Source organism: Lodderomyces beijingensis (genome assembly GCF_963989305.1).
Source record: "Lodderomyces beijingensis strain CBS 14171 genome assembly, chromosome: 4".
In the NCBI taxonomy this organism is placed as follows: Eukaryota; Fungi; Ascomycota; class Pichiomycetes; order Serinales; family Debaryomycetaceae; genus Lodderomyces; species Lodderomyces beijingensis.
Window position 1 is genome coordinate 316277 of NC_089973.1, and position 21900 is coordinate 338176.

Genomic DNA, 21900 nt, shown 5'->3' on the forward strand with positions numbered 1-21900 from the left:
ATAACTTTATTATCGAGCACCGCGGGCGCCGTGGGGATCTTGCGTGATTCGAACGTCTGAGGCCGCTGCTGAGGGTAGTTCGAGACCTGTTCGGGGCTCAGCCATGTGGGCTTGCCGTGAAGTCGGCACTTGCGTCATGGCATGTACACCACGAAAGAAATAAAAAAGACAACCTCATCATGGATACTGAGGTGGACATGTCTTATTTGTTGCTCGATGCATCTGCATCTGCATCTTTTACGATATCTCTATATTTACAAGATGAACCACTTATTCAATCCAGAAATGGTACTTGTTGCTCTCGTCAAGCACGTATTCGTCTCCGTAGACTTTGCCACTGGTATTCAAATGTTTGTTGAACTGCGAGTATTCTTCGCCTCGTCTGCGTCTATCCGAGTCAACCTCTTCCCCATTTGCCTTGGGAGCTTCAGCTCCAGCAGCACTACTGTCAAAAGGAACCAATCTGCTATATAACGGACTTTTCCCATCAAACCGCTTCAATCTAAACGTACTCTTGTCAAACCAATGCTCCTTCTTTAAAACATTGCCATTGCCATCAACGCCACTGAAAGTCTTTAAAATATAATCACTAATCGGCTGCCTGATAACAACATGCATCCCTGGCACCACATAAAGCTTCATCAACTCATTGCTACTCCTAGCTCCCGTGGGCTTGATGTTGACGTACCCAAAATTCTCAAACACCAAATCAATAGCGCCATGAAACGGCGGAATCATGTAACAGTCAAACTCGCCATCGAAACCTCGTGCATCTCCATCGCCAATGTCCTTGATAGCGAATTTGTTCTCTAATGCCCGCGGAACATTCACCGCGACAGCTTTAGCTTTGTCCAAATTTGAAAATGCATGCGTGTCGAAATTAGTCACGTTGCGCACTTGATAATGGCAACCAGGGGCCAATTGCAAATAGGCAAGCCCAGAAAAGGACACCACGTTGGGGCCTTTGAACGACTCGTATTTCGAATTGAACAAACCTCTATCGTACGTAGTTTGACCTTTCATCAACCGCGGTATCATCAGCGGCAGCTTGAACCGGTTCAACAAATGATGAATCTGGGCGTTGTTATTGAAGCCAGGCACATCGTACACCGTCTTTAATCCAATGGCAACGGGGATAATCTCACGCGTGAACCCCGGCAAATGCGACATGCCAGGCCCAATCTTTTTCTCAAACTCTCTTCTATACTGTCCCTTTAAATTCTTGGCCATCTTGAACGGCAATCGGTACGCAAACTGGCGCTTATCATGAAGATCCATCCTGAGCATCAAGCTCTTGATCAACGTCGACTTGCCGCAGTTGGTACTACCGACGATATAAGCGCCCTCCGGTATGAACAGATCCAACGCCTCCATATTCCACAGCTTCAGGCTCGATGAAATAAACGTGTTTTGCTTGGGCACGCCATATTGCACGTGCATGTAATCAGCGAAAAAGGTCCTGATGTAATCATAGGATGCCTCATGGCGCCGCTGAACTAACCGGTCAACTTTCGTCAAGATGAATCGCACTTGCGATGCGGGGCGGAATTGCAAAATGGCGCGGTTTAACCCCATGGGGAAATCAGTAGCGCTCACGAGGTAAACGATGGGGGCTGCGTCGGGGATCTTGGCTAGAACGTGCTGCAATTGCTTGATGGGGAACTCGGTCTTGTCCATTGTGTATTTGGACTGGTATATCGCTGATCGGCACCGCAAGCAGTCAATGTCGTTTTCGTTGAGGTTCAAAGTGAACATTTTCCGGACAGAGTCTAGGGGACTCGTGCTGGAGACATCGTCAGGTGGTGATGATGGTGAAGCACTGCGGCTTTCATTATTGCCGCCAAAGTCGTTGCTCAAGAGTAGCTCATGGTCCTCCTTCGACAAGCCTTTGAATTTCTCGCTGTACACTTTATCCGCCGGCTTCATGGCTTTGGCGTCAGTTTCCGCCTTTTTAGCGATGTAGTACCCGAGCTCATCTCTGTTTTTGTTCTGGAGTTTGACGCCACAAGATCGGCATCTCGCCTCCATAGAATGCAAGTAGGGGATCGCTATACTCGAACTCCATCTCACTTGAGCTAGGAGAATTCTTTTTGGAATTATTCGTGGTATCATTCAACAGTGGTTGAGGCAACATATGTAACTATAAACTCTTGATACAGTTGGTTTCGCTATTTGTAGCATGCGATGGCACGAGCCGCACATCACGCGGCAACGTCTAGCAAAAAATAGAAAACCCCAGCGCTACCAAATATCAACAGCAGGTTGGTGGTATTCACTCACTTTCACTGCCGCCTGCTAGAACTTCGATACAGCCAACGACTTGATGCTCTATTTTGATTTCTTGCCGTCAGCAAAGTTGGAGCATGCCAGGTGAAACAAAAACCAAAAAAATCGGAGAAGATTTTCGAGGTAGAAGGAACTTGGTGAGTACAAGAACGAACTCGAGTAGAGCCCCAAACGGGGCAGCGCCCAATCCCAAGTTCGTTTGACGATCTCCCGCTCTGTTAACGAGTTCAAACTACTTGTTTATGCGCTCAATGCAGAGATATTTGCTCGATCTGCTGCTCCCTATGATAGGCGGGGGGTCTACCCCGGTTTTTCGCAACGCACGTGACACACACCCAATCCTCACCCGTTCTCAGTTACATTGCACAAAAGCGGCTCTGGAAAAGTTAAAAAAAAGGGGGTGCATGCAGCTGCAAAAAAAAAAAAAAAAAAAAAAAAATCAGAGAACCGCAACACTTTACACTTTAAAAAAAAAGTTCAATCAGACAGCTGCAGAGAAATTACAATCCAATTTTTTTTTTTTACTAAATACATATTAAGACTTGGGTAAAGAATAGAGATCTGTAATCTGCAGAAACGCTATCTGCAAGTTGGACAATTCTATGTTTCTCTTTGTTTTTTTTTGCTTTAACATCACGAGGCTTTGCTTTTTTTTTTTTTTTTTCTATTTTTTTGCGGTGAATTTGAAGCTTGCTTTGGTGCAGTTGACATCTGTTCGTTGAGGCCAAAGCAAAACTACCCATCCGGGGAGTAATGGGAACCGGAGAAGGGAAAGAAGGGGAAGATGGCAAATCCGATCAAAGAGAAGCTGGGGACTTACACTTGAAATACTAGATAATTTTGTCGCCTCGTTTTCGGAACAAGAGACTGACGAGAAAAAAATGGGCAAATCCAGTTCCGGCAAAAACAAAAAAAAAACAAAAAAAAAACAAAAAAAGAAAAAGAAAAATCGTACTAGTAATATCCCAAACCTCCCCGTCTTTCCCCCTCCTCCTTTCGAATTAGTGTTTGACAATCACGGGTGGGATAAAAGTGAAGAAAAAACACAAAGAAAAAGACGAAACAGAAAAATAATTTCATCTTGAAACCTCCAGCAATTCACGGACACCGAAAAAAAAATTAAATTTTTCATAATTTTTCTTCATCTTTTTTTTTTTTATGTTTGTTAGGTTAAATGGGGATGGGTATTATTTAGCGTGATGGAGAATGGCAGATCAAGAGAAAACGAAGCGATTTTAAGGAACAGCAACGCTAAAAAATCAACAAAATAAAATATCCAAGCCAAAGGCATTTAAAATAAAATGGATATGGAAAAAGAAAATTATCAAACTGGAGGAGACACGGCACCGCATGCTTGTGCATCCTTACGTCGAAAAAGTCAGAAATGCTCAAGACAAACCCGTTCCCGCTTCTCTCATTATCTCCAGTAAAAATACGCCAAATAAAATATCAGGTATTCCTCGAATCGCTCCAGAATCTATCCGCGAGGTGTCTAGACGTCCACACCCAGCAACTACTCCTTATCTGAAACCTCTTTCTTGCGAAAATATATATACATCTATATCCGCCATAATTAGGGTCATGTTTCAGTGATGACCAAACAGGATCGGAGCCAGGAATACAGCTACAAAAGACCACCACGCAGTTTGTAACCTCTGCATTTAAGCATATGTAAACATGCTTCTCTTTTTTTTTTTTTTTTTTAATCACTTCTGTTATAATAAAGCGGGATGGGTCTCGTAAATCTTGAGCCGTGAAACGTGCTATTATATACATGTCTAGCTGCAGAAGTGTGTTGTTGGTGTGAATCACACCCCCCCCGACGGCGCATGAAGTAGCGTTTTGCAGCATCTGCTCAGATTTTTATTTTTGGATATTAGCCACATTGCGTGTGGATTAAGCCTGGACTAAAGCATAAAGTGAACGATTAGGAAAAAAAAAGGAAGAAAACAGAGAAAAAAAGAAAATTTAGGCGGCAATTCTAGCTGGTCATGGATGATGTGTAAGTTGCTGGGATGAGGGAGGAACGTAAAGATGAAGATGAAGAGGTGGACGGGGCTCCATGTTTGATGGACCGAAGTTGGTGTTGGAAATGAGACTCCTGCGTGAGAGAAGAGCACAAATTACGCGGTTGGGCCCTGTCGAAGCAACCCTCGCACCTCCGGAGACAATGCCGACTGTACGCTCTAAGCAGCAAGCGCGGATAAATAGACACATCAAATAAAAAAAAGAAGAGACAAAAAGAAAGACGATTAGCATGGCATTTCGATTGTTGGCAAGAACACCACCCCCCTTCCTCCATCCCAGGTAGAGAATCGTTGACATAGCCCCATGCACATCCAACCCCGTCTCTTACTCTGCTTATACGCTGATGTCTCACTTCACGATATCACAGATAGCAAGAAACTGTTGAAACAAGAAGGACGAGAGACCGCGCGATCCAAAATTGAAACAGACAAGTTCCCAAAAAAAAAAAAAAAAAAAAAAAAACAAAACCCATTCGCCAGCTTCTTTCTCTTTCCTCTTGAGGTCATGCTCCAAGAGTCGTTAGTTTTGACAACCCGCCAATTGCAGGACCAGAAAGGACGAAAAAGGAGACGGTAAAAAAATCAAGACACCTGAAATTTCTATTTCTCTTTTCTCTTTTCTCTTTTTTTTTTTTTTAGCTACTTTAGTCTCCGCTGCATTGAAGCTGAAAAAAGAACGCTGGAATAGTTGCAGATTCTAAAACTTACTCGTTTGAGTAAAGAATAAGGGGAAGAGAAAGCAAGAGGCCGCCGTCGCCATGTTATGTTTGAAACACAACAACTCGACTCGCTCGCTATATACAAACACACATGCACCCCCACCTCGCTAGGAGCCTGGAGTCTGGTGGAAAAGAGCGGGAAGAAAGAAAATGGCGGTGTAGCTGGGGCCGTCAAATTATCGTGATCTACAAGTAAACTCTCCTTTTTTTTTTTTTTTTTTTTTTACCGCCTATTCATCAAATATTTGACTCTCGTGATAGCCAACAACAAAAAAAAAAAAAAAATTAGTGGAACAAAAGTCTGATGCAGGTTGATCCGAAGCAACCTCCTGCATCGATTTGCCGATTAAGCTACATTTATGGCAGCTGTGCAAAAGAGCCCCCAACTGACAACACGAACGCCGAAAGCACACTCGCGCTGTGGAGGTAACGAAGGAAGTTACTTTGCGGGAGGAGAAAGTCTTTGAAAGGAGCCGTGCCGGGCATACACGATACACCATACAATACCCGCTGCACAATAGGTGTAGATGCGGGACGTCAAAGGAGATGGCCGCCGTGGCCTCGAAACGTTTTGTTGCAACTTGTTTTTTTGTCGTGAAACATATTTTATCTCCGAGCAGCCACCATAAACCTTGCTTTTGACATTTCTGGCTCACGTCTAGTTGCTTATTGCGAATTGCCTCTGGGCCTCCGGCATCTGATTTTATTTTTTTCGATCGACGATGCAAGAAAGGGGTTGTTAGTGCTGGAATTGAACCAGAAAACCAAAGATTAAAAAAAAAAGAACACCAGCTGTGGTGTTGAGACCCACCCCTCCTACCACAAGCAACCCGACTGGTATCTTACGTCACACGGCAGACGGAGTAAAATGGAAAAAAAATCAAAAAAACCAAAAAAAGATTTTAAACGACTGCGGTGATAATTTCGGAGTGGAACCTTCTTCACGGTTTTGTGGTGGGTTTTTGGGGGAACATTGTAGGATACAAAATCAAACCGTTTAATTTTTTTTTCTGCTCCTCCATTGATGATAATATTGATGATAATATTGGAGGTGTAGGTGAGGCAAGGTTAGACTTGTATAGCTTAGCCCTTCATCTCCAGTTCCCACGATTCAGTCACACATTGTACTTGTTGTCGCCCGGGTTGCCAGGAAAGCTTAACTTTGCCAGCAAGGCCAACCTGGGGATTTCAAGTGATAACGCTTGCAAGTGTTACTCATCGACCCGATCCAATTAACAACTTTCCTCTGCACTTTTCCGGGAGACTCCAGTGCCCCCATCGTTCAATGACAACAGGGCCAGGGGCCAAGACAGAAGACATTGGAGGTAATACATCTCTGACTTTATCTTTTTTTTTTTCACGAAGGAGAATAAACTGTAAATGAAGTCTTGACCTCCATGTTAAAAACACACTTTCAATATCAAGGGATGGTTATTTTTGTTCGGTTGTCGGTCGTCGTCATCGCAGCCCCCCGATGTAACTGACTCATCTTGAGTCAGGATCCCCTATTTGAAGCTGAATGGGAGGAGGGGGGGGGACGGCTCATCTGATTTTCAACTCAGCTGCTACTAAAACACAAGCTTTTGGTCGCGTTGGTTAACTTTGATGCAACAGAGTTTGCGCTCCCCTTTTCAGAATCGATGTGACCTGGGAATTAAACCTACCAGACAGCTACTTGCAAGTGTCTCCTCGCGCTCTTCTTGCACGGGAGCCATGGCCAGGCGGTAACCGAGCTGGCGATCTTTTTACAGCACATTTGCCAACCAAAATTCGGCAACCAAAATCCGGCAACGAAAATCCGGCAACGAAAATTTCTACAGCAACATTTCCACCACCCATTTCCAACCACATCCCTAACTAAAAGCCATCTTTGTACAGAAATAGTTCTTACACATACGGGGGGGGGGGTCTAACAGTTATCGAAAAACACACCGACAGCAACTACAACAGCAAAACAGGGTAATGATAATGACATGGCTAGCCAATGAAAGAAAAAATAAAAAAATGGAGGCGGCTTTAGGGGGTAGTTAGGGGGGGGCGGGTGGCAAAAGCCGCACCGACTCCCGCATCAGGACACACACATTTTTCTCTTTCCTCTCTCTCGTTTGTCTTGTCCGGAAAAAGAGCGTGGGATGACGGGTGTATAATACCCACCGCACTACAAGAAAAAAAAAAACAAATAAAAGCATTAAAATTACAACTACGACTGTAGTTGTCTTGTTCAATACAGCCAAAGCACATATGCTGGAGCACACACACGCACACACACACTGGCTTGTAGCGACGGTAATGGGAATGGAGGGAGGGCATATACGTGCGACGCTAGCACCGAGTGCATGACTGTGTCTCTAGCGGAAAGCAATAGCCCTTGTGCCGTTAATACGTGCTGCTGCTGTTGGCGTCAGGTGGTTCGTTAAGCTTTGGCCCGCTGCATGGCTAACAAGCACAGTTAACACACTGCTAAAATGAAAAAAACAACCATAACCATAACTATAACTATAACTATAACTATAATAACCATATGCTATAACAACCATATGCTATAGACTATATTATAACCACACTATAATACACTGGAGGTGAGAATAGAAAATAAAAAAAAAAAAAAATAAGAGGAAGATGAAATTTGAAATTGAAATTGAAATTGAACAACAGCAGAGACAACAGCAGCAGTAGCAGTAGCAGTAGCAGTAGAGAGGCAGAAAGGCAGCAGAGAATAAAGTCGAGTTGAAAGTTGAGATTGTTTTTTAAATTTTCCTCCTCCAACAACATCCACCTTCTTCATCTTTACCAGCAACAAGCATCCATCTCCATCAGCAACATCATCAATCTTTTTTTTTTTTTTCTCCTTCCCAACCAGATCTTCAACACGCTTCTACTACTACTCTCGACTCGTTTCAGTTTTCACCCCCCCTTTCCCCGTGCTGATACAGACTCTCCTGGTGTCCACACTTGAAACACTGCAAGCAGCTCGACTAGGATTCAGCAGCAAGAGCCCCCCTTGAGAAGAACAACAAAACAAAACATAGAGATACAGTTGCCCCCCCTTGATCAGCTTTACTCCACTAGACCTCAACCACCACCAGCACGCGATTCTTACACGTCACACGTGGAATCAAGGAATTTGTCCGAGTGCAGCAAAGTAAAGCAATACACCACCTCCCACCCCACAGAGCTCCGCCTTTTGGAATCAAAAACTGCCAGCTCTTTGATCACCTATTCATTTTGCTCATTTCCCCGTTTATTCGTTTGTTTCTTCAATTCAAGCTTATATAATCGTTTTTTTTTTTTTTTTTTTTCCTTTTTTTTTGTTGTTTTGTCTGTTTCTTCCAACATGCCAAAGAGGAGTTCCAATACCACCGAGCCGTCACCGATAGTGAAGAAACCAACCACACTAAGTAGCTACGACGCTGCCGCCACCGAGACGTGGGTCAGGTGTGGAGAGTGCGCCCATGCGCTAGGCATCAACGAGACGGCGATTCGATCTTTTGAAAACGCCATAAATCGAGATCCCTCCAATTTGACTGCCTTGTGCGGGCTCAGCTTGTCCTTGCGACTTAATGATATCCACAATAACGAGACGTTTGGCACTCAGTCGGCCATCGAACGATTAAATGCCTCGCTCGAATCGTTTCCTCAACTCTTGAAAGACTCCAACATCTTTAAAGAATTGAGCGAATGCTATTTGCTAATCAACTTGACCGACCAGGCCCACCAGGCTATCCAATCGGCAATCCTGTTGTCTCCCAACGACGCTTCCTTGTGGTTGATTAGTGCCCAGACCCTAATCCGGGCCCATGCAAAAGCCCACGCTACCGGGTCCTTAACCCACTGCTTGTCCTTGTTGCCCAATAACGGTGAGAAATACTCGGCTCAGGATATAGAGACGGCGAGAGCTGCTCACGCCGAGTTGGCTGCCCTCGCTGCATCCGACGGCAACATTGAAACTTCGATTGCCGAACTCTGTGCCACATTGTCACTTCCACCGCCTCCTTTGGCAAGAATCGAAGAACACACGGCATTGTGGTGCGCCTTGGCCACGGCAAAAGAGAGAGCAAACGATATCGTGGGGGCCATCAAGGCCTGCGAAGACGCCACCGTTGCTGTTGGCGACTCCCCGAGAATCCTCATGACCAATGCCTATTTATTGTTATTATTAAACCCCAAAGCCAATGCCGACTACGCGATCCACATCTTGAACAAGATTGTCAGCTTGGACAATGAAGCCATGATTAGCGAGGGAACCGATTTCTTGCCGTGGTACTTGTTGGGAAGAGCCCACTCGTTTATGGATAGACCAAGATTAGCCTATGACTCTTATCAAGTAGCATTGAGGTGTGCCTCCAACTCACCCATCACCTGGTTGGCGGTGGGAAAACTATACCTTGAATTGAAGCAGTTGCCCGACGCCTTGGCCGCTTATACGCAAGCACTCAAGTTGCAATTGGAAGATGGCTCGCAGGGCATCGCCACGGCGTGGGACGGCTTGAGCTGTGTTTACGAGAGATGCGAGGGCCACTTGATGGACGCGTCGGATGCCTGTAGCCGAGCTGCCGCCTGCTTCAAATCCATTGGCGATTTGAAAAACGGCGATTATTTCGAAATGAGAGCCGAAGCGTTGGCAAAAGCTGCCGAGAAATCAGGCCCAGTTCCCGAGTTGAGACAACCGCCCGATGTGCCCAGTATATTATTGAGAGATTTAGTAGCATTGGCCCCAAGTGAGAGAATTGCATATACTCAAGCACCAAGACAAATCCACCAGGCACAACAACAACAACAGCAACAACAACAACAACAACAACAACATCCAGTTAAACTAGAAGCAGCTGGTCTTCACCAAGGAGGCCCACCACCACCACCACCACCACCATCACAACAGCAGCAACACTCGCAAGCATCTTCACAAAGCAATTCGATATCTGCAACTCAGCACCAGCATTACCAACAGCCAGCACCAACCCATCACCAACTACCAAACCACTACCATCCTTCGCCACAGCAAAACCCACCCATTCCACAACAACAACCCACCCCACAGCAAGCACCACCTCAATTGCAACAGTCTCAAGCGCAAGCCCATGCTCAAGCACAAGCACAAGCTCAGGCTCAGGCTCAGGCACAAGCACAAGCACAGGCTCAGGCTCAGGCACAGGCTCAGGCACAAGCACAAGCACAAGCACAACAACAACAACAACAACAACAACAACAGCATACGCCATCGCAACAACACTACCGAGGAATTGGACAAACTTCTCAACCCCAGTACTACTACCCACCCGCACCAGGCCAACAATACTATTTCCCCGGCCACCCGCATCAGCTGCAGAATGGCCCACCCCCACCACAACCACCACCGCCACTCTCACAACAGCACTCGCCTCAACAACACACGCAACATGTCCACCACAGCCAAATGGTGCCTCCCAACATCCCCGGCCAGCCCGTTGTTAGCCACTACCCCATTGCTGCCGGCGTCAACAACATCCCACCCACCGCTTACGGCCAGTATTTGCCCATGCCCGGTGCAGTGCATAACGGTCCTCTGCAATACTCTTCGCCCAACTGGAGAAAATAGAAAGATCAACCCTTGGTAATTCGTTTATAGCTTTGCATATATTTATAACTCGTAATGAAAAAAACAAGAGAGAAAGTATACCGTGAGAAACCCTAAAGACTGTAAAAAAAAAAAAACAACCTACAAGCTTTCATTTTCTTGAGAGGACAGATGATAGCAAGAGGGTAACTAATACACAGGTCAAGTAGACCAGTCTATCAACAGGATGAAGTCCAGCCAGGTGCCATACGTGACACCCTCGACATTCAACTCCTTTAGCACCTTCTCCAATTTACTCCCCAGGATAACAAAAGGGTACTTGACATTCAACACCGGCAATAAGTCAGTCAAGCTGTCCCCCACGTAAACCACATTATCCAGCACGCCCGCTCGTCGCATCAAAATCTCGACTTGCGCCAATTTATCCCGCGAAGTCCGCACCACCACATCGCGCCTCCACCGCCCCGTCGTCCTTGCTTCCTCCCCCAGATCATCGAATTCCAATTCGTTAGTAACAACACGCACTCCCAGGAGACCACACCGCCGCAACACCAGCTGGATCACCAAACTGCTCCAATTGGCACTTAGGACGACAAACGGCACGTTGCTGCCTTGACACCGCGCAATGAGATCGACGGCGTTTGTCCGCACCTCGATCGAATCCAACGATGGCGCATGCTCAAGCTGGGATCGAGTTAGCCCGCGGAATATCCCATCCTTCTCCATTGCCGTGATCGAGGTAGCTTCAACCGCATCCATACGAGACTGGAAGTCGATATGTGCCGCTAGTGTCGTGCATGGCCCGTATGATGATCTCAAGGTGGTGTATGCGTCGGTGTATATCTCGGTGTAGTGGCTGAAGCGCGGGGTGAGATGGGGGTTGAAGTGGTAGGGGATCGAGGCGACGTGGCGGATTGTATCTTTTTTCGTGATTGTTTCGTCCCAGTCGCTGATTACTAACCTTGGTCGTATCTTCCTGAGTGATGTCATTCAGACACTTGTGGGTTTTACAAGCCGTTGCGCTGTTTTCTTCTATCTCTTTTAGCTGGTTACTAGAGCGTTGTTGACGATGGCGGATGGCGGGACACGGAGAGGTCGGCTAATATGGAAAAGCAAGCAACGGTGGAGATGACGGACCAACAAACGGGAGGTAAGATTAAAAAATGTTTCCTATTTTTTTTTTTTTCAGGCTCAAGAAGAAGAGTTCAACGTTTGTCTTGGAGTCTTCCCATTTGTTCTAGACTGGCTGGATATCCGTGGTGAATCCAGTGAGGTGAGTGAGTTAAGTGACCCTGCGGTTGATGTCATTACTGCACCGAAAGCAAACTAAGAAATCAAATTGACAAAAATTCAGGGGTGGCCATTTTCCAGCAAACCTAACAAATTAAACCTACACCAGCGGTTTTTCTTGCCTGAGCTTATTCCTTCATCCAGGGAGACTCATATGGCAGTTTAAATAGAAAGCAGGATCTTCGCCATCTCTACAACTCTACAACTCTGCAATTGTACATCAAGCAACTTAATTATCTCACTTTTGAAATTGGTATATATATAAAGATGAGCTCAGCAAGACACGAATTTGGCGCCGATCAAGTTGAGTCTGGCTTGAGGGACGGACGCGGCAAATTGGGACAAGGCGCCAGCAACGAAGAATCAAGATTGAAGGGCGACTACGGCAAGTTTGAAAAGGGGGCACACAACGAAGAGAATCAACTTGACTCAGGCTTGAAAAGCGACTATGGAAAGTTTGAAAAAGGAGCACTCAGTGAGGAAAACAAACTTGACTCAGGCTTAAAAGGAGATTACGGCAAGTTTGAAAAGGGAGCCGGCTCAGAAGAAGCAAAGTTGAGAAACGATTACGGCAAGTTTGAACAAAACACCGTTAGGGACACCGCTAGAGACAAAGACAGATTAAAAGGAGACTACGGCAAAGTGGAAGGCGACTTCAAGAACGAGGACACCAAGGGCGAGTCGGGATTGGACAGATTCAACAAGAGCGCCAAGGAGAACGAGCAAGAGTGGGACAACAAGATCTCCCAGGGCCTCAACAAGATTGGCGAGGACTTCAAGGGCGTTGGCCAGAAGCTCACTCACAGCTTGGATGGAGTCTATGAAAAATACGGAGAAGATTTCGACAAGGCTGTTAAGAAGTAAGTAAAGTACGTTAACGACAACTGAAAGAAACAAACCAATACAATTATCACCGACCGCGGTCTCTCAATACCATCTCTATGTGCTTTCTTCCAAGCAGTGGTGGTGGTTTGCATTTGGCGGGAAATTTCCAACTTTGGTAAAGAGTTGTCTCCCTCTAATTTTCTCTTTTCCTCCCTTGCTTTACTCTTGACACGTTGGGGGGCAGAATGTGGTGGGCGTATATTATATGCCCCCGTCATTCTGTGCCAACAGCAATGGATATAAATATATACTAGCATCCACCAGAAGCTGATGTAGCACCCTCTCCTCTGCCTGATCGTTATATAGAGATCCGTATATCTAGCATCAAGCCGACGATGAGTTCAGAGAAAACAGGAAACGAAAGCAGCGTGACTGCCGCTTCAGATTCCACGCACCAGCAACAGCAACAGCCACAAGAATTGAACCAGGCCGACCTTGCAAAGATCCAGGATATAACGCAAAAGATCCTCAACCCCAATGGCGAACACCCGCAGGTCAACGACTATATCCAATCTACTTTCTCGTACATTGGCAACGCGTTGAAGAAGATGCAGGAGACGGACGACAAACAGGCTACGGCCAAGGAGATTGCCGACGACTTGACGCAGAAGTTTGAGCAGTGGGCGGCGCAGAAGAAGCAAGAGGCCGAGCAGAAACGCGCTGAGACAAAGACTGAATCCACCGAAGAGAAGAAATAAACAGCAAAACCCATAGACATATCCAAAAAAAGTGACTTGTCTCGGGGTCAATAAAAAAATGTATACAATCCTTATATCTATTACGAGTTATTTTTATTTGTTTTTTTCCAAATTCCTCATAGCAGACTCAAACCATGTATTTAATTCAATCTGGCAATTTTGGATTCTTTCGAGTCCAGTGATCATGGGAGGGAAACGCATGGGTAAATTGCTGCTCCTCCTCGGTCAACCAAATTGCCGTTTTTCTCGTTAGAAGTAAGTTATCTATAATTATCGTATATTCAGGTATATATATACACCCTCGATGCCTCGGCTTGATCAGCCAGCTCTCTCTATTTCCTTTCCAAAAAGAATCAAGGATTGGAACCTGGGCCCGTAAAAGTGTTGAAGTTTTTTTTTTTTTTCTTTCACGCAGTTTAAATTTTTGAGAAAACTCGCGCAGAGATGCCACTGGTCGCCACTAGCGTGGATCTCGCATCACACAGGGAAAGATGAGCTCGATTCCAGCATGGAAAAGAGCAGGCTTGAGCGTCCAGGCCCAAGAAGCAGACGAAGATGACTTGCTCACAACCAAAAGAATCGAAACTGCCGACTTGACCACCAAGCAAATCAAAAAAGCCAGCAACAAGCGGAAATTGCAAGATGATGTCACCCATGGCAAAAAAGACAAGAAAGCTCCCAAACGGATAAAAGTGCCCAAAAATGAGAGAAAGCCGCCTCCGGAAAAGGACCAGCTTGTATATCTTCGGCAGTTTCAAGACGACAAGCCGAATTGGAAGTTCAACAAGCTGAAACAGAATTGGATCCTCAAGAATATCCGAGATATACCGGAGAGCTACCTGCTGGCGTTGAAGCTATATTTGGCGAGTCTACAGGGGGGATCGAGGGATCGACTTGTGGAGGAGTTGAAGCTGGCGGTCGAGAAGTGGAATGTGCAGTACGAGGAGATGGAGAGGAAGATTGAGGCCAAGTTGGCGGCAGGTGAAAACAGTGCAGAACAAGCAACAACTACTGAGGAGGCTAAAGGAGCTTTGGGAAAGGATGCAATGAGTCTAGACACCGCGTTGAGATTTAGAGATATTCTTAGTGCGTTGGTGGAGGAAAAGATCATCATTAAGGGACAAGATGAAGGCGGTGAGGCTGGAGATGGCCTAAGCAAAGAGGAACCATCAGCGACAGAAGAGGAGATAATAGAAAAAGTCAAAGAAGAACAACATGAGGAGGACATTTGCATCGAAAATGAGAAGAAACCAAAAAAGGAGAAGCTGAAGAAGGATAAATTGGAAGCAAAACCAAAAAAGAGGCTGAAGAAAGATAAATCTGAGGAGAAAAAGTCAAATGACGCCGACGGCTACTGCTCGAACCTCATCGTTAGCGAAATAGACGTCTCTTAATCATAAAGAATCTCAATCTCTGTATTTTGCAACTTGAAAGAACATGAAAAAAAATTCCATTGCAGCGTTGGTCTCTCCCGCGCAATTTTATTCACCATCTGGCAATCGTTGCAGATTCCCGCTTTCTCTCATAGCCACTTATTTCAAGGACCACTAGCGAACAAGTCCCACTGTTACTCCCGCCCCCCAATCCAAACATGCCCGACATAAACTTCAATTTATTACAGGACCGAGCCAAGGATGTCGACCCCGACATCAGGTTCATGGCATTGGAAGACTTGCGCAAGTTCCTCTCCGACGACACAGCTACGTTATCACGCGCGTCAATCAGCTACAACTTGGACCAGTTGATCCCCACGCTTCTCAAGATGCTAGATGACGCCAACCCCGATGTCCAGAACCAAGCGATCAAGTCGTTCGAGCCAATGGTGCGGTACTTGAACAACAACTCCATCTACCAGCTCGTGGCCAAATTGTTCACCTTGGTCCAAGCTAGCAACAAAAAGGGTTCATCTTCGGCGACTCAAAATTTCAGAAGCTTCACAATCTCGATACCTAACATGGCCTTGCGGTCTTTGTTTGCCCAGTCCAACTCGCGAGACAAGTCGGAGTTTGTCCTGGATAAGTTATCGAAATCCAACTACAAGTTCAATCGAGAGTTGGCGAGACAGATTTTGGATCATATCTTGCCCTTGATAGTCGACAACGAGACCACGTTTGATAACATCGAGCTATTGATCGACTTGATTTCCGAGATTGGATACGTGCTCACTGGCAAGGAGATGCTCCGATTGGCCGAATATTTCATCAAGGTCAGTTTCGGCGAACAAGGGATAATCGGCAAGAGAGCGCTCGTGGGCGTTGAGAAAATCCTCGCTTTAATCACCAAGGAGCAGTACGTTTCAAACGTGGTCGACTACATCTCCAACCAGGCGCAAGAATCGCGCTTAATGAATAAGAAGTTTGTCTTGTTCCAACTGTACAGCGTGGTCATAAGAAGAGGCATCAAGCCCAAGCAGGTGGCAACGATTTACACGGCGATAGTCGATGAGATAAACGTCAATGCAAACCCCGAGAGCGATGCAGAAGAACTCGACTTTGACGTCCTTGAATTGCAAAACTCGCTAAAAGAAGAAGCTTTCAACACCTTGATTGATCTCGTCAAGGAAAATTTCTTACCTTTGGAAAACAAAGGCCAAGTGTTTGACATTATAAGCACTTTCTTAAAATACGACCCCTTGAACTCCAACGAGGACCAAGATTTCGAAGTTGACGACGATGACGAAATTGTCTTTAGTGACGATGAGTTTGATGGAGCACGAGGTGGAGGAAATGGCGGAGACTATGATAACGACGGCTCGTGGAAGATCAGAGCAAAAGCAGCAATACTCACTCGCTCGCTACTTTGTGCTTTCCCCGATATGCTCGAGCTGATATCTAGTCAAATCTTGCCTGAGTTGCCATTCACAGATTTAAACGACCAAGTTGTGCTTGAAGCAGTGAAAAGTAGTATTGCCATCGTCGAGGCTACTTCGCCAAGGGATGCCCAAAATCTCCGCTCTCTAGCAGCTATAATCGATAGCCGTCTCGTGGATGTCAAGGAGGAGCAAATACCCGTTTTTCTCAAGTTGGTTGAAAGTTTGAACCGGTTCAACAACGCACCTTTGATTGAATCAACTTTTACCGCGATAATCAAAAGGCACATCAACTCGGCCAGCTCATTAGAGTATCTTCAGTTTTACACCAGTGTCCTCAAATTCCACGACGACCTCAGCCTCGACACTATGAACCACATTGCCAATGACCTCGCCTCGAATTTAGAAGACAAGTCGTTCAACATGATTTCGGAATCGCTAAAGTGTTTGAAGCTCGTATTCTCCCACAGGAACAGTTCGCAGTTGTCAAATTTGAACCAGCTTGTGGAGATATTGATTTCCAAAGTGGAAAATCGGAAAAGATACCCTAGCGAGTTGGTGAGACTAGCCATAGCTACTCTTGGCGAAGCCCTTGCTAACAAGATCATCACCGCGGATGCCAAGATTTTGCAAGTTCTCGAGTTTTCATTGAGCTATGAAGAAACTAGCAGAGCATCAATCGACGTCCTCACCAGCATCATCCACCTGTCGCAAAGTTTACCTCAGGATTACTTGGATAGGATCCTGGAGGAGTTGCAGCGTTACATTGTATCTAACAATGATGCATTGTCCGCTTCTGCGTTGGTTCTTTTGAATAGCATTGCTTTGCAAATTGCTCCAAGCAACAAAGAGGCGGCGGGATTAAACTTGTTGCAGTTGCTTTCCGTCACCAACTCGTCAAATTACGAGCACATTTTCCAAATCTTGCACCATTGGGCCGATGTTTTGTCCAATAGCATGGAATTCACATCAAAGTGGCTCAGCACGATTGTCAAGTTGGTGAACGAAAACAAGATTTCGCTTGACAATGAAACGTTTTTCAAGATGGTCAAGGCAATGTGCACCCAGAGTTCTTCACTACACAAGCATTTGCAACAATCATTGAACCCCGATTTCCCCACCTCGGCCAAGTTGCTAGCTGTTTGTGTAGATGATGAGCAAAAAGTGGACTTGATCAAGAGGCAGATGCAAGAGTTTGAAAAGTTTGTCAATCAAGACATCAACAACCCGCGCTTTGCCGTGGTGGTTCTTTTTCTTGCTTTCGCTCAAGGCGACGAGCAAGTGTTCAGGACAAGCGTGCTCGTTGATCTTTTGCGAAGTGAGAATCTCACCAACGAGACGAATATCAAGGCACTTGTAACTGCCTTGGGGCACGAAGCGAAACAGCATCCAGACACCGCACTTGATCCCATATTGGACGCTTATTCAAGCGAAAAAGACAACAACAACAACAACAACAGCAACAGCAACAATACTGTGGCACGAAACCACTTGATTTCGGCATTGAAGGTTGCCATAAGTGCTTTCAATAACGATCAGAAGGCTAAAGTGTGGAATGCGATATTCAACTTGTCTAGCGACTTTGACCAAGCTTTGATCCCCGAGTTGAGAAACTCGGGAGATGTGCTTGGAGAAATTGCATTACCCACAGACGAGAGCATCATGCAGCAAGCCGTTGCCCTCCTCCTGCAAAAAGACAATAACCGAACTGTCTACTTGGTGTTGGTTCTTTCGAAATACTTGTTGACCAATTTTGAGTTTTCCACCTCCAACGAGAGATTGTTGACGTTTTTAACCCAAGCTTCAGTGGACTCGCTCGATATCGTCAACAAGGACATTCGTCAGATTGCCGTTGGCAATTTGCTCACTGGAATACACACCATGCCGTCCCTTGTGGCTCCGATTTTGAACCTGGTCATTATACCCAAGTTGCTCCAGCAATTGACCGCTGAAAACTCCTTCAAAAAAGTCATCGCCATGGGGCCTTACAAGTACGTCTTGGACGAAGGTGCAGAGATCAGGAAGTTGTGCTACGAATTCATCTACTCGGTTTTGGTGATGGAGAACACAACGCTAGCTAAACACGACGTTGACATTCAGCTCATCACCCGCAGCGTCATTGACCAGGGCTTAGTTGACAGCGAGCCCGAAGTGGTGGTGTTGGCATGCAACAACTTGTCGACTTTCTTTGAGCTCCACGAACATGACGCGGTCGACTTGATCAGGAAGGGCAACGTTGCGTTTGTCGAAGGGCTCACGGAGAACTTGAACAAGCAATTGTCCAAGAAATTGTCGCCCAAGGCGTCGTCGCAAGAGACGGAAAAATACCAAGACAGAATCAAATCAATCATCAAGTTGAGCAAAAAGATTAATTTTGTCTTTGATAGCATGCAATCTGATTACAATGAAAACATCAAGCTTTTTGAAACTTGGAATAAGTACATTGCGGATGTCAAGCAAAACTTTACCGTATACTACAGCAGCACCACCGTATGAGCATAGAACAGCATCCATTTCTATATATGTATAAACATATTTGAGCTAAATAGAAAACTGTTTACACTTTGCAATGTACTGCGACTCGGGTTCACCTTGTGCAGCTCCGAAAGCTTGCTTAGATGCTGCTTGACCAAGGCTTTCGAAGCAGCAGGCGGCGCATCTACTCTATTCCAGTCCAAATCGAACGCCACGTATAGCACCGCCAAGACAATCCCCATGCATATATCCTGCCCTGTTTCGCATAACACCACAAGCGGCGCCAGCAAGTCGATTTTCGACATCACCTCGGGGATAATAGATCGCAACATGTTTGAGCCTCGTTTGTTGCTCGGCACCGCGTACGCGAGCACTTTTCTCGCAGATGTTTCCTCGTCGTCGTCATCGTCTCGGAGAATCTTGAAGCGGTCATGGAACACAACCACCGTGGTGTCTGCCGGCAAATCCCGGCACTTCACGTCGTTGATGATTTTGCCGAATTTCAAATTCGTAGCGCCAACGTCATGGAGCTCGAATGAGCTCGTTGAGGGCCTAGGTTGGAGCAATAACTGCGCCAACTTCTTCTTCAATTCATCGTCATTGTACCACGCGGGCAAGAAACCAGTGGACCCATCTACAATCTCGTCGGCCACATCCCAAAACTCGTCAGCACCGAAATGGGGCAAGGTTTCCGGTATCCACAACTCATGGTCGTCGGCTGAACCCTGCACGTATTCAAACAGCACACTGGGAGCACCACCATCGTCATCGCCATCGCCTCTAACCGTCATCGACTTGTGCACCAGCACCTTCCGCGACGCCGAAACGCAATATATATAATAGCACTCATCATCACCCACCTCCTGCGCAGGACATCCCGGATAGATCCACCTCGGACACAAGGGCTTATCCAACTTGTACTTTTCGCGATCGACCAAGTTCATACCTTGGAGCTCGCGGATGAAACCCGGGATCAACTGGAGTATGGCATGGCGTTCACTTTGCGGCACCATCTCCGGCGTGCGCAACCAATGATCCAGCGAAGGCGATTCTCGATATAGCACCGAGGTGAGCACGGCGCACCATATCGGTATGGTCTTCAACATGGCATCCGGCATGCGCTTCCCCCGACGCGTCGAGTCAACGACTATCACAGCACCGTGTGCTCGCACAAGCGACAACAAATGCAAATTCAACCTCCGATAGGAAAAGGACCACACGTTAGTGTGCCCATCGGTTGATTTGAAGTAGCAGGTCCCTGAGCGGTCCTGGGTGGGTACGTACCAGAGACCGCATCTTTCGTTAGCGATCAAGGGGTAGGGGTGGGGGAAGCTGTCGCGCACTCGTGTGACGAACTTGGCGTCGTGGAGGATCGATTGAAGGCGGTTGTGGAGTGAAAGCAGCGATTTCTTCAATTCCTTGTTGAGGGCGTTGATGTCGTTCTGCTTGTTGAAGACGGGGTCCGTCATGGTTTGGTTGGGCGGGTTGGTGCGATGGTCGCGATGGCCGCGATGCGAATTCTCATCGCGCGCGCAATACAGTAATCAGCACGTCACTGGATTGCACTGGATTCGTGATGGATTCAAGCTAAATTCAAAGCATTCAAAAGATGAGGCTCTACTCCATTCAAGTTCTTCAAGTTTGTCAAGTTTTTATTTTCTCTAGTAAATAAAGTCTACACCGCTTATGAATGCCGCAATCTCTTCCTTTTCTGCTCGGCTAATCTGTCCAACCGTTCCTGCTCGAGTCGGTCTTCACGGTCAGCATTGATTTTGGACCTGCGCTCTTCCTCGAACACCTCGGCACCAGTGGCTTCCATATCGTCAGAGTCGTCGTCATAGTCATAGTGGTGCCGTTTCCCCTTGTTGAACATTGCCCAAATCTCGTCTCTGTTGTAATCAACACCGTCATCAAGCTCTTCTTCATCACTCGCTACAAAGTCGCTCAAATCGTCTTCCGAGTCTTCCTCGTGGCGTCCTCCTCTTCCTCTCAAATGCAATTGTTTATTGTCTCTCTGTCTCTTCTTATCGAGCATCGCCTGGAGCTTAGCACTGGCTTGTCTCGTTGGTTCCGGCACCTTCTGCTTTGGTCTTGCTTGCTCAGATTCTCTTGCAACACTGGGCTTTTTTGGGTTTGGCAGAGCCATTTTCTTTGTTGACTCGGGAAACTTGGTGGGTCTGTTGGAAGACGTGGCTTCTCCCGTACGCGCCATGGGCTGTGCTCGATTGCCATGTCCATCGCGTTCTCTTGGAGATGAAGCTGTTCGCGAAGAGACACTTTTGGCGGGGTTAGGAGCAGTCAAGTCCGGCTTAGGAGATGACCGCTTTGGAGACGTAGCTGGCTTTTCGCCTTTGCTTGTCCTTTCCTTCTGAGGATACTTGATGGAAAGCTTGCTGTGGTCTATCCCGGCTGCTTTCTTCATGAGCTCAGAATAGCTCATTTTGGGTTTCGCTGGAGTAACAACTGGCTCAAAAGAAGAGCTGCCTTTTGCCAATAATGATGACGATGTTTTAGTAGTTGCCGGCTGTTTGCGAGGCAACGTTGCTGTGTTGTGTGATGGTTTGTGCGATACGTTAGTGGAACTTATTGTTGCATTGGGTCCATGGACAAGACTTCCTCGCGGGTTACTGGCTGGTCTTGCTGGCACGTTCGCCCTCGGCACTGGCTGCTTACTCTTTAACGTTTCCTGTCGTCGCTGGTCTCCTGCTTTGGGTTGAACTGGTTTCGCAGCTGGTGTCGTTGAGAAACTGCCCCTTTTGGCGTCATCGTTTACACTGATTCTGGCGGCATTCTGCCTTGGACTCAGCGGCTCCGGGTCCGAAATTGACTTGGGAAGCGGCTGACCCTTCTTGTCTATGCGCAGTAGGATTGATGAAAGTCCCATCGATAGTCGGACATTGATCGTTTAATGAAATGGCCTTGTCTACACTGATTGCGGTGTTATACCCTTCAGCTGAGAGTCAAAGAATTATCGCCAGCCCCAAAAATGAAAAAAAACGACGGGTGACACAAAGCCTGCCCCCAAAGGGCTTTTCCGCCAACTGGCGCTCAACAAGGCTGCAAAATCCTTTTCGCAGCAACAAACTTCCCATGAGAGGCTGTTTATTCAATAGTATCAATAAAAGAGGGAGAAAAAAGACATGAGTTCGGCGTTTGT

The 21900-nt window shown here is 46.4% G+C and overlaps 9 protein-coding genes across 9 annotated transcripts; 5 read left to right on the forward strand and 4 right to left on the reverse strand. All coding sequences in view use genetic code 12, as the record gives it.

Moving 5' to 3' along the window:
- Nucleotides 1-270: 270 nt before the first annotated feature.
- LODBEIA_P32150 (uncharacterized protein) lies at nucleotides 271-2112 on the reverse strand (the record flags this gene model as incomplete). The annotated part of the gene is made up of 1 exon (XM_066973301.1): nucleotides 271-2112. The coding sequence occupies one exon, from the start codon at nucleotides 2110-2112 to the stop codon at nucleotides 271-273; it is 1842 nt and encodes a 613-aa protein (XP_066830153.1).
- Nucleotides 2113-8366: 6254 nt separating this feature from the next.
- Nucleotides 8367-10607, forward strand: LODBEIA_P32160 (uncharacterized protein; the record flags this gene model as incomplete). Its single annotated transcript, XM_066973302.1, has 1 exon — nucleotides 8367-10607. The coding sequence occupies one exon, from the start codon at nucleotides 8367-8369 to the stop codon at nucleotides 10605-10607; it is 2241 nt and encodes a 746-aa protein (XP_066830154.1).
- A 180-nt stretch (nucleotides 10608-10787) lies between these two features.
- LODBEIA_P32170 (uncharacterized protein) lies at nucleotides 10788-11576 on the reverse strand (the record flags this gene model as incomplete). The annotated part of the gene is made up of 1 exon (XM_066973303.1): nucleotides 10788-11576. The coding sequence occupies one exon, from the start codon at nucleotides 11574-11576 to the stop codon at nucleotides 10788-10790; it is 789 nt and encodes a 262-aa protein (XP_066830155.1).
- Nucleotides 11577-12143: 567 nt separating this feature from the next.
- LODBEIA_P32180 (uncharacterized protein) lies at nucleotides 12144-12740 on the forward strand (the record flags this gene model as incomplete). The annotated part of the gene is made up of 1 exon (XM_066973304.1): nucleotides 12144-12740. One exon carries the CDS (start codon nucleotides 12144-12146, stop codon nucleotides 12738-12740), a length of 597 nt encoding a protein of 198 aa, XP_066830156.1.
- Nucleotides 12741-13096: 356 nt separating this feature from the next.
- Nucleotides 13097-13459, forward strand: LODBEIA_P32190 (uncharacterized protein; the record flags this gene model as incomplete). Its single annotated transcript, XM_066973305.1, has 1 exon — nucleotides 13097-13459. One exon carries the CDS (start codon nucleotides 13097-13099, stop codon nucleotides 13457-13459), a length of 363 nt encoding a protein of 120 aa, XP_066830157.1.
- A 491-nt stretch (nucleotides 13460-13950) lies between these two features.
- LODBEIA_P32200 (uncharacterized protein) lies at nucleotides 13951-14853 on the forward strand (the record flags this gene model as incomplete). The annotated part of the gene is made up of 1 exon (XM_066973307.1): nucleotides 13951-14853. The coding sequence occupies one exon, from the start codon at nucleotides 13951-13953 to the stop codon at nucleotides 14851-14853; it is 903 nt and encodes a 300-aa protein (XP_066830158.1).
- Nucleotides 14854-15050: 197 nt separating this feature from the next.
- LODBEIA_P32210 (uncharacterized protein) lies at nucleotides 15051-18764 on the forward strand (the record flags this gene model as incomplete). The annotated part of the gene is made up of 1 exon (XM_066973308.1): nucleotides 15051-18764. One exon carries the CDS (start codon nucleotides 15051-15053, stop codon nucleotides 18762-18764), a length of 3714 nt encoding a protein of 1237 aa, XP_066830159.1.
- A 20-nt stretch (nucleotides 18765-18784) lies between these two features.
- LODBEIA_P32220 (uncharacterized protein) lies at nucleotides 18785-20212 on the reverse strand (the record flags this gene model as incomplete). The annotated part of the gene is made up of 1 exon (XM_066973309.1): nucleotides 18785-20212. One exon carries the CDS (start codon nucleotides 20210-20212, stop codon nucleotides 18785-18787), a length of 1428 nt encoding a protein of 475 aa, XP_066830160.1.
- A 215-nt stretch (nucleotides 20213-20427) lies between these two features.
- Nucleotides 20428-21627, reverse strand: LODBEIA_P32230 (uncharacterized protein; the record flags this gene model as incomplete). Its single annotated transcript, XM_066973310.1, has 1 exon — nucleotides 20428-21627. The coding sequence occupies one exon, from the start codon at nucleotides 21625-21627 to the stop codon at nucleotides 20428-20430; it is 1200 nt and encodes a 399-aa protein (XP_066830161.1).
- Between the last annotated feature and the right edge of the window lie 273 nt (nucleotides 21628-21900).